General features: G+C 39.3%; 1 protein-coding gene across 2 annotated transcripts in view; it reads right to left on the bottom strand.

Annotated features, from left to right (window-relative positions):
- Positions 1-250: 250 nt before the first annotated feature.
- The window catches only part of PIK3CA (phosphatidylinositol-4,5-bisphosphate 3-kinase catalytic subunit alpha), a 66,361-nt gene continuing 54,584 nt past the window's right edge, over positions 251-12,027 (bottom strand). Inside the window, exons 22-23 of one of the 2 annotated variants that reach the window (XR_016279958.1) lie at positions 10,237-11,201; positions 251-913 (exon numbers count right to left, since the gene is read on the bottom strand). Coding sequence is in view for 1 of the 2 variants with exons in the window: in XM_089508800.1 (XP_089364926.1) it covers positions 10,931-11,201 (271 nt within the window). In the remaining variant the exon portion in view is untranslated. Of the gene's footprint in view, positions 914-8,375; positions 11,202-12,027 lie in introns of those variants that run through there. The other variant, XM_089508800.1, reaches the window with a different exon arrangement.

Consider the following 12,027-nt stretch of genomic DNA (forward strand, 5'->3'; position numbering starts at 1 on the left):
CCCCCGTCAGTTTCCCATCCCTGGTCTAAACCCTTGGAGAGCTCCTGCCAAAGTGGATACTATTGGGGTAGAGGGACCAAATATTTGGCTCAGTTTATAAAGGCAACTTCACAAGGTGAACTGATTAAAAAATTTTTTTTGGCCAAAATGTACCAGCCATATAAAAGTTTACTTCTTAAAAAATATCCATTGATACTCTCAAGATGTTCAAAACAGCAAAGTATTTTTTTAGATCCATAACATGATGTGACGCAATATGGTACTGTTAACAATTATTTACAGTGGTTGATTAACATATGCACAGACTAACCTTCACCTGGTATTTGAGCAGCACAGCAAACGGGGTTAAACAGTTTACATTTTAAAACATGGTAACACAGACATATTGTATCAAGTCTATAACACATCTTGCTATGCTCAGTATTTAACATTAGCACCCGTCACTTTCTTACTCAACCCTCTTTTGTCTATAATGATATACATACAGTGTGAAGAGAATTGTTATAATCTAACACCAAAACCTCTTTCTCCCTCAAGATGGTGGATGGGAGGACTTGTCTTCTTCCAGGCAGCCTGTTGGAGCTAGCCTGCCTCTCTCCCCCTCAAGATGGTGGATGAAGGGAGGGCTACTCGAATCACTGGATTCAGAATCCAGAGTGCTAACCATTACATTCATGCAGAAAGCAAACAAATAATTTTGACACATTAAACATTTTTCAAGGTGTGATTCTTTATCTTTTGATTTTAAATCTAAAACTGGAATTCTGAAGACTTTAAAAGCAATACAATCCCATCCAATAATAATTTCTTTTAGTCCTTTAAAAAAAAAGATTTTAGACACCAAATAATACATTACAAGTGTTTTTCTTGTATGTTTTTTTCCCTATGAGGGGGTCCAGCCCTGGTCTGCAGCCTGTAAAGGAGAAAAATACACAGAGTTCAAACATTGAACATACATGTAGTAATATGAAAGAAAGAATATTAGCAAGCATTTACTGAACACTCTTAAAACAACTTTACATTAAAATAACAAAGTACAAACTGAAAGGGCAATCCTGTCTCAAGTCATACACATGCATCTAAGTTTTATTCATTACCGTACAGTACCTGGGTTTTTGCCCTTTTTCTCGTTGGCAAAGGGCTCACGCAAGGTTGCATTCTTTCAATATTTGTTTAACTCACATGCAAAAAATATCATAAGACTATCATAAGAAGAGCAGGTTTAGAAGGAGGAGGAGTGAAGAAAGGAAAAAGGAACACTAACAACCTAAGATATGCAGATGATGCCATAATACTAGCAGAAAACTTTACAGACTTAGAACAATTATAAAGGTAAGTTAAAGAAGAAAGTGCAAAGGCAGGCATACTGTTGAACATAAAGAAAACAAAATGATCAAGGAGGATTTACATAAATTCAACCTAGATAACAAAGAAATCAAAATTGTTAAAGATTTCCCATACCTTGGATCAAATATTGACCAGAATGGAGATTGTAGTAAAAAAATCAAGACGGCTAGGTATGGGATGGGCAGCTATGAAAGAATTAAGTAAGACCCTATGGTGCAAAGATATACTAAAGTTAGAATTGTCCAAGCCACTATATTCCCCATCACTATGTATGAATGTGAGAACTAGGCAGTGACAAAAGCAGATAGGATAAAAATCAACTCATTTGAGATGTGTTGCTGGAGAAGAATGCTGAAGATATGGTGGACAGCCAAAGAGACAAACAAATGGGTCCTTCAACAGAACAAGCTTGAAGTCTTCCTGGAAGCTAAGATGATGAAACTGAGGCTGTCATACTTTGGCCACATCAAGAGAAGGCATGACTTATTAGAAAAGACAATAATGCTAGGGAAGGTAGAAGGTAGGAGAAAGAGGGCAATTGCAGGAGCACATATTTGTGCTACTGTATTCAAGCAGCATCTTAAACATGCGAAGTGGGCATGCCTACATAGTTCTGCCCAATGCCATTTAAAAGAAAAAAAACTTCCGGTTTCGCCGAGGAGGTGCTCGGGGGTGTGAGACGAAGTTCTGCATCACAAACTCTCAACTGCTGTAATCCTATTAACAAAAGGATACCCCCAACTGGGGAGATTTGGGGTACAAGGGCCCGTTAGAGACCCCACGTCCCTCCTGACAGAGGTGGATCCCCAAGAGGAAAATCCGAAGGAGGAGGAACGGGAGTCAAAGGGCATCTGGTACAGTAGTTGTTGCCGAAAGGCACTGGCTGACTCGGCAAACTTTACTTTGGTTTTTGAGAAGATGAAAGCAGCTTTTTTTGTTTGCTGAGTTACAGACTATGGTGGGTTACACACCGCCATGAAAGTACGCGCAGAGCGCGTACTAGGGTTAGGGAGGTGCGGTATTTCCGCACCTCCCTAACCCTAATACGCGCTCTGCACGTAAAAAATGATGGTGGCCGTTCCAGACGGCCGCCGCCATGAGGACGTCACGGCCGTGCCGCCTCTATACGGGGCGGCGTGGACGTGACGTCCTCGCTCCGCGCCAGGACGCCTAGGGCGCCCTTAGCGCGAACCAGGAAGGAGCTCCATTTCGGAGCTCCTTCCTGGTTTGCGGCGCTGCTTTGCTTCGCTGGGCGCAGCTTTCAGACGGCTGCGCCCAGCGAAGCAAGGGACAAAGGGGCCAAGTGGCCCCTTTCTCCCCCTCCCCACCGCTGCGGGGTGTCCTTGGGGCTTGAAGCCCCAAGGAAACCCCTTTTCAGGCTGCAGGGAAGCGGCGTTTTGCCGCTTCCCCGCAGCCTGAAAAGCGGCAGATCGGGGCCTCAGCGGCTGCCGTTCTGACTGCTGAGGCCCCGATACACCGGGGAAAGGGGCGGGTACAGCCCGCCCCAAATAGGCGGTCCGTAACCCGCCTAAGTTCTCAGCAATATCCCCAATTCAGCGAGAGTACAACAATAGATAACCTTGAAGGGTAAAAAAGCCAAAGGGTTTATATTTACTTAACAATAGAAACACCAAAGGATACTCGAGAGGAGTTTTGGGGAATGTCAAGAGTTAAATATTCAAGGCTCTCCATATAAGATACTTTGAAACTGCTGACACTCTAAGCTGTAAAGAAGAAGTCTCAAAAGACTTGTTTGTGGATACTTAACAGACTTTGATCTGTGTTGCCTTTGTTTTGGAAATTGAAGAGGAAGAAGAGCTGAATGTGTTGGCATGTTTGTTGAATGGCTGTAGTGTTAATTAGACCTGAATTGGTTTAGAAAGTATTTAAGCTGGCAGCCTGAGTTTGAAGGAATGAAAATATATTTCATAGACTTGGCAAAATTTGGATATTTGATAAAATACTGAGGACACTGGAAGGTTAACGATCACAAAGGATGGGACTAAACTAATTAAGAGCAGCTGTAATCTATTACAAGCTGATACACTGTGGACAGCTGGTGAATTGAAAGGACTGTGAAACTAAAGGCTTAAAGAAATATAAGAAAGGAAACAAGAATAGAACAAAGGAGGAGATTTTACTATTGGAATGAACTAAATTAAAACAAAGTTAAAATAAAGTTAAAGACAACACCTGGACATAAAATTTGTGGACAGATACTGAGGAAGAGGAAAATTGACACGAGATATATTAGAAGGAATCCAATTCTGAGGACTGATTACTAAAGAATATATTTGAGAAGGATCTGGTTTGCATAACTGAGATTTACTGGGAACGGAACTATTGAAACACTGTAACTGCTGAATCTTGTAACTGTATAACTTGAAGTTTGTATATTTGGAAATTGTATAACTTGAAGTTTGTATATTTGGAAATTGTTGGGAACGGAACTTCTGAAACATTGTAACTGCTAAATCCTGTAATTGTATAAAGTGAAGTAAAAGAGAAAGGGAAAGATAGGAAAAACCTAGACAATTTGCAGGTGAATGCAAACCAGAAGTATGGCAGCGAGAAGAGGATCAATGGGGCAAGCAGATATTTCTGCCTTGATATTGCAAGAGTTGAGGGAATTTAAGAAATCTTTTAAGAAAGAGATAAGGGATGAACTGAAAGATACGAGGAATGAGATAAGGGAAGACTTGCAGAAAGAATTAGATGGATTAGGGGAAAAAATTGATAATTTAACAAAAGAATTTTCAGGAATCAAAGTGGAGATAGAGGAGGTACTAGAAAGGACTGAAAACCTAGAAAAGAAAACAGAAGAGTTAGAGAGAGTTCAGCAAAGAGAACAGCAAAGTACCCTTCTACAGGAGGTAAGATATAGGGAAAACGCTATTAAGGTCCGAGGCCTTAAAGAAGAAAAAGATGAGAACCTATATGAAAAAATTATACAGTCCGTCCTCGCCTTACACGGGGGATCCGTTCCGGATCCCTCCGCGTAAGGCAAATTCTGCCTATGCTTGAGCCCCATTGGAAACAATGGGGCTCGTGTGCAGTGGCACGGGCGCACGCGCCCTTTCAATTGAATGGGATGCGCCACCTCTTCCGCCCCGCGCGTGCGCCGCGGCTTCAGCGCATATGCTCAAGGCCGCGTATGGCGCAGGCGCACTGTACCAATATTGGCAAATTATATTGACATTGAGGATGATTTAATGGAAGCTCAAGTTGATAAAATTTTTAGAGTCAGCTCAAGGATAGCAAGAGAGAAAAAATGGATAGAGATATTCCTGTTTGTTTTACGAGTTCACGGATGAGAGAATTAATTCTGCAAAGAAATTATGAAAAAAAGCTTATTGTGGAAGATAGGATTATTGAGATCTATAAGGATTTACCATTGCAAATAATCAGGAAAAGGCAGGAATACAAGTTTTTGATGGCATTGTTACAGAAAAATGGAATATTTTACAGATGAGATAAGATTGATGGAGTAATATTTAATTACAATCAAAAGAGATATAAAATAATAACAGTAGAGCAAGCAAAAACTTTCTATGAAAAGCTAAACAGGAAAAACAGGGAACAAGAACAAGCAAAGAAAGAAAGGGATAAAAAGGAAGAGGAAGGTACCCCCAGACAAAGAGAAGAAAAGACTCAAAAGAAAGGTCAGGGAGAGAAGGATAAACAAGAAGCGAAGGTGATAATTACTGATAATCAGGGGAACAAAGGAGTGACCCCAGGAGGGGTTGAATAGCCTGTTGAGAGTAGTTTGTTGAGAGGTCTGTAAGAAATAAAGACACTTAAGGAAATTAGAAAAGGAAAATGGGATTTAAAATTATTTCATGGAATGTAAAAGGGATAAGCCAAGAAAGAAAAAGAAAGCATGTAATGCATTATTTAGAGAAAAATAATTTTGATGTGCTCTGCTTGCAAGAAACCAAGACAAGGGATGGAGATGTAAAATACCTGAGAAATAATAAACTGGGATCCTTATTTTGTGCAACAGTAAACAAAAGAAAAAGAGGGGTCGCAATCTTTGTAAATAAAAAATATGAAGCAAAACTGTTAAACAAGGATAAAAATGGAAGATTTATTTGCGTGGAGATTTGGATAGAAAATGTAAAATATGTGATACCAAAGAGACAAACAAATGGGCCCTTCAACAGAACAAGCTTGAAGTCTTCCTGGAAGCTAAGATGATGAAACTGAGGCTGTCATACTTTGACCACATCAAGAGAAGGCATGACTTATTAGAAAAGACAATAATGCTAGGAAAGGTAGAAGGTAGGAGAAAGAGAGGAAGACTGCACACCAGATGGCTGGACTCTATTAGGGAGGTCACAGGCCTAAGTCTGAAGGACCTGAGCAGCGCAGTGGAATATAGACAGGCTTGGTGATATCTCATTCATGGGGTCACCATGTGTCAGGATTGACTTGAGGACAGTCAACAACAAAATGCTTTTATTTTTCTTATCACCATCCATATTCGGAGCACAAATGTAATATATTCAAAAATGTTAAGAGTGAAAAATTATTATCTAATAATAATAGTAAAGTGAGGCCCAACCATCTAAATTGTCAATCCAGAGAAGAGGTGTAGCCAAAGTGCTTCGTTTGGTGAGCAAGTCACCCCACTTGGTGGACAGCAGGTACAATATCGGGGGGAAAAGAGCCTGCAGAGTCAAGGTATGGCAAAGATTACTAGAAGAGTTTCTTCCTGACATTTCGCCAGCATCTGTGGCTGGCATCTTCAGAGAATGCTTGCCTGGAAAGGAGTTGGGTATATATGTTGTGTGACCTGGGAAGGCAGGAGTGATTTGCATGTGTATTGTTCTGTTGCTCCCAGGGTGGGAGGGTCTGCAAAAGAGGATGAGTGTCTGCTTGATTAGTGCTCATTGTCTGCTGGGAACCCCCTGACCCTGGGAGAGTTCTCATTTGCATTTGTTGAGTCTTTATCTTGCTATTTTTCAGGACTGGTAGCCAAACTTGTTTACTTTAAGGGTTTCAGCAGTAGCAGAACATGCCACAAACCTAGGCATAAAATACTGTTTGAAATTCTGGGCCATGCCAGCCACTACCTTATCAGGATGCACAGGGAAGCCATTGAAACCCACAAACCCCTGGACAATTTCAACAGGAAAGAGGAAACCCTTCTCTGAAGATGCCAGCCACAGATGCTGGTGAAATGTCAGGAAGAAACTCTTCTAGAACATGGCCACATAGCCCCCAAAACCGACAAAAAACTATGGATGCCGGCCATGAAAGCCTTTGACTTCACAAAGATTACTGTTAGGTAACAATCTGCATTTCTCAAAGTAACCCTCCAGAGAAGCTACTGTCTGAAAAGGGGCTATGGGCGAAAACAGACTGCAGAAATTATCCAGCTTGAGACCACTTTAACTGCCCTGGCTCACTGCTAGGGAATTCTATAAGGCATTGAGCCTTCTCTGTTAGAGCTTGGGTGCCACAACAACTAGTTTCCAAAATTCCCTAGCACTGAGCCAGGGCAGTTAAAGTAGTCTGAAAATGGGTTATTTCTGCAGTGTGCTTTGGCCCTAAATTCAATCTTAAATGTCATCTGGAGTAGACCCATTGAAATAATGGGGAAAAGATGTGAATTTAGGCCATGAGATTTAAAGGGAAAAACCTGTTTGACTTTGTATTTCTTATATTGTTGATCTTCAACTTCTGTAACATTTTATTGGTCCATAGTACCTGGGAATCACCAGAGAAGTATAAATAGAATATTAAGTTTTTGTAGGAGACTCTTCGCTTTGTTATAGAGCAGAAAGGGAGTGCAAGGATTATCTAATTCAACTTGCTGCCATTTAGGAATATACAGTTAAAGCATTCCCAAAAGATGTGGGGTCTTTTGTAAGATGTATACCATATACCTTTCTTACGGACTTATGTTTGTTAGCAACACAGATCTAAGAACTGAATTGTTATTTTCTGACAAGCCTTGCAGTGGTTTTGAATCTTCAGCAGACACTGTATATTTTTCCAGTTGATATTCATACACAGCCAAGAAAAGCATAATCTCCTTCCTCTTTAGAAATGTAATGAATACTTTTCAGAAAGAAAGCCATAGTTTATGTGATGATACAAGGTCTTTCACTAATCTTTTAAGTGAATGTAGAGAACTAGAACAGTAGTAAGTAAAATTTTGTAACTGAAGATATTGCTCATCCTTACAATGAAACAGATTAGAACTGCTGTATTATTAATTCAAGATGGCTTGTGATCAAGAAGGGTTGTAGTTCCATAGTGAAACATACAGTTTGCATACAGAAGCCCCTGCTTCAGTCTCTGCCATCTCCTCCAGATATGACTTGGAGGACTACTAGTCAGTGTAGACAGTACTAAGGTAGACAGACTAATACTCTGTTAGTATAAAGCAATTTCATGTTTTTATAAAATAATATAAAGGTACCATGGTTCTTATAAAAAGATACTTTGGAAAAATCTTGTTATTAGTGAACAGAATCCAAAAAAAAGCTACAAAACCTTGCTATAATCTGACAGTAAGTATGCAAATATGAATTTTAAAAAATAAACCCAAGAAACCGTCTGTGGTCCAGAGAGCAACTTTAGATATCCCCAATGCAACATCTGATCAACACCTTCTTCACCAAAACTGTTAACATGCCCTATTACAAATGGTTTTTGAAAGACCACTCAGATTCAAACATGGTTTTCCATGTGACATGGGAAGATGCTTTTTGGAAAACATCAAACCCAAGATGTGAGCTTAACCTTGGTGGTTTGAGCACATATATGTTTGGACTTCAGGACATGGATCTGAACACGGTCAGACTGCTTCACAATTTTTCCCCATTTGCCTCAAGCTTCTACAAACCCTGACAACATAATCTACTCCTAGATCAGTATTCAAGATCAGTGTCAACTCATCATTCAGTCATGTTACCTACAGAATAGACAATTCTGTATCTACAGAAAGCAATTCAAACTTGCTCTAAGATTTCACACTCAAAAGTTTAGTTTTCTCAAGAAATATAGCCTTTCACCCATTCACAGTCTATACAAATTTATTTGTAATGTTTATATTCTAACACTAACATCAGCACATTATATTCCAACTGGTATTGCACTCTGAGTCATACCTAGATTTGAGGGACAGAAGAAAAGGCAAGTGTATTCAATTATCCAGATCTCTAAAGCATTTTCAGATTCTATGAGTCAAGTGAGACAACAACATTAATGTGGAAAAAAATGGCACCTTGTGTATGCAGGGTTCAAAATATTTGGTGTTATATATTTGGAACAAGTTGAACCAGCAGGTCTGCTAGTTTACGCCAATTTTATCAGTTTCATATTGTTATACAGAAATATACATATAGATATGTACACACATGAATACCTACCCCAATTATAAAATATTGGTTGGTTAGCTCTGCATGCTAGAAATTACCATGTATTTTGCAATACAAGGACTATTTAATGATCTGGCTGAAAAGATACTTTATTTCTCAATAATCATGATTAAGGTATCGCTTTCTAACAGTCCAAGGAAAAGGGCTGTGGGCTGCAAAATTAGGAATTAGTAAATAACCCAGAATATCATTTTAAAAAATGTAGCCAGAGTGTGTTTGGACAAAGATCCAAAGAGCCTCACACTACCAGATCTAATACTGGCAATGGAAGTACTAGTTATATTCTTTCTTGAATTTCCACAGCCCGATTTTCCTATAGCAATGCAAGCAACTATCAGCAGAAGTGAAGCTCTTTCAACAAGCCGCTTCAGTTTGTGCTGCCACCAGGTCAGGAAACAAAGCCCCTGCTTCTCCTCTTTTTAATTCCCAATTCGTGTGAGTCTCTCTTCTGATTGTGTTAATCAACAGTACTGAAAACCAATCCAAGAGTTTCCTGCCTTTTGCAAAATGCCAACATCTTCCAGGAGTTCTTCCTTAGTATACTGTGCATCAAGCCTGAAGTCTTTGATCTGCTTTGATTTCCACTGATCTATTCCCAAATCCATTTTTCCTTTCTTTAATTTCCTGAATTTCATCAAATGATTGATGCTTGACTTAAAATCACTATCAGAGTTTGAGACATTTTATTATAAACCAGTGGTCCGAAAACTGTGCTCTTTAAGGGATTTTAGACTTCGGCATCCAGAATCCCAGACTATGGGCCAACACGGCTGAGGCTTCTGGGAGCTGAAGTCCATAATCTCTTAAGGGGCACAGGTTGGGGACCACTGTTAGAAACCATCCTTCCCCAACCATTAGTGATGCTGACTGAGAGGGAAGCAAATTGTAGGTGAATACTTCTGAAGGGCTCAAGGTTGGACAAGGTTGCTTTAATCAACAGAACTGGATACATGGATTGCAAAACACATTTATTTGGAAGCAAGTCTCACTGAATTCAGTAGAACACCCTTCTGGGCAAGTGAACTGGGACAGCAGGCAGTGGCTTGCTCCTATAGGGCAATTGCAGGAGCACATATTTGTGCTACTGTATTCAAGCAGCATCTTAAACATGCGAAGTGGGCATGCCTACATAGTTCTGTCCAATGCCATTTAAAAGGCCCCAAATCTGCTTCTGTCAGTGCTGAACAAATACCTTGATGTAAGGAAACTATGCCATTCAGGGTCTGTGGGACAGCTGAACCTACAATGGCTCTAGAGTCAAGTCTCAACACACATGGACATCACACCCTGGACCAGCACAGGGAATATAATACCTGATCCTACAGGTCAATGCATCAACTTAAGTGGCTTATGTAATCAGGTTGTTAGACAGAGAAGTGGTCTGTAGCATTAAAATGACAGAAAAATGGACAAATCAATGTAAAGAAATATTATATATTAATAGTTTCTGTTATATAAATAACCTTTATAAAAATAATCTTTAATTCTAACAACTCACCTCTTTTTAGGCTCTGGAAAACATGCATGAAAAATGTTTTGAGGTTCAGGTTAAAAAATAAAATAAAATGCAAAGTGTTGCACTAAACCCAATCCTCCCCATTAGCCAGATGTTTGAGGTGAAAGGGAGGTACTTTTAAAATCCTTTTAATACTGTCCAGCAGAATCTTAAAATCTATTCCTAAGGACTAGATGGTCAGTCAAAAACTGAGAAAGATTGCTATTCTTAAATCCACCAATTATATCTGACATTAAAAAGGCATCATCTCCTATAATTTGCTGAGTAGAGCTCATTCAGGAGCAATAAACTGTATTGCTAAACCTTCTTTGTTTCAATCTTCTGCAACTGACATTTATCCAATTTTCACCAGGCTAAATGGAACATGTGAAAGACTGGTTTTAATGCTAGTACAGATTATCTAATTAAACAAACCAAGATAAACAAATCTTCAAAGTTTGTGGACTTAAGGCATAATATGACTGTACACATAAGAAAGTTATATTTTGAAATGCACAATTTGTAGTGTTCAAAAACCTGGTTTATAACTTTTAAGTTTTTAATCTTCTACAAGTTCAAATGCTGTTCTTGGTTTGTGCAATTACAACACAATGAATTCCTTACTGCCAAACAATCAGCAGTGCAGTGGAATATCCACAAAATGGGTTGTCAGTTTTCCATTGTCTTTATTTTTGTCTCAGTTCAAGGCATGTTGTTTGATTGTGTGGAAGATCCAGTCCATTTTTGTTGTCCAGCCACCATGATGAGCATCATTCATCTGTTTCATGAAATACTCAAGTGCTTCCTGTTCAGTTTTGTCCAAAGCAAGAGTTTTGCGAATATATGCAATGTCATCAAAAGACTGTAGTTCTGGCATCCCTGATCCCAGCATCATGGAGAAGAGGTTTATGAAGAGATTGGCATGCTGTCGGATTGCGAGATAAGCTTTGTAGCACATTTCCTGGAATCTTGAAAAGTAGAAAAGAAAGTAAAAAAATTTCCCCAAGCCATCCTATCAGACTTACAAAAAAGACTGAGGATCAGTACAACAAAAAATGACAATCTAAAAACGATGGCGCCAACCCTTTTTATTTAAAAAGGTCACAATGGCCTGTTACAGACTGCCAAAATAAAGCTACTTCGGGTCTCTTTGGAGGTATGCTATTTAAATGATGCATGGGTCCTAAGAGTCCGGAGGTCGCGCCAAAGCCACATTCCATTCCTAAGCACTGGACTGCAGCTTTGGTGCAGCTTCTGGATTCTTAGGATGCATGCATCATTTAAACATCATACCTCCAAAGAGACCTGAAGCAGCTTTATTTTGGCAGTCTGTAACAGGCCAATGTTATCTTAATGTTTTCTGAAAAATGCAGGTAGTATAAAAGTATAAATTACTGAGGATTCAAGACACAAAACCTATCAAATTACAAATTGGAATTTACCATCTATGTATACCCAATATCCTTACAATCAGTAGCCCATTTTTTAAAAAAAGCACATTAGTTTACTTTTACGAATTATAGGGTTACAAATGTTTTATTCCCTGTGTGTCAATAACTAGTTAGCCGAATATGTTTTTGTGTGCTAAGGACAAAAAGCAATGCAAACATCTACTTTACTTCACAACTGTGACAAATAAGAGATGGGCCTCCCAGAACCATCTGATGAGGGTAGGGAAGCAGTAAGCATGCACTTTATCATGTTCCAGCAATAAGACCCAAATGTTATACTGCAAATTGTCCAAAGCTTTGTATGTTCAGGACTAGGGACCACCTGAATAACAATATGTAATGT

This window comes from Sceloporus occidentalis, unplaced genomic scaffold (assembly GCF_023333645.1).
Source record: "Sceloporus occidentalis isolate IW3139 unplaced genomic scaffold, rSceOcc1.0.p SCAF_2, whole genome shotgun sequence".
In the NCBI taxonomy this organism is placed as follows: domain Eukaryota; kingdom Metazoa; phylum Chordata; class Lepidosauria; order Squamata; family Phrynosomatidae; genus Sceloporus; species Sceloporus occidentalis.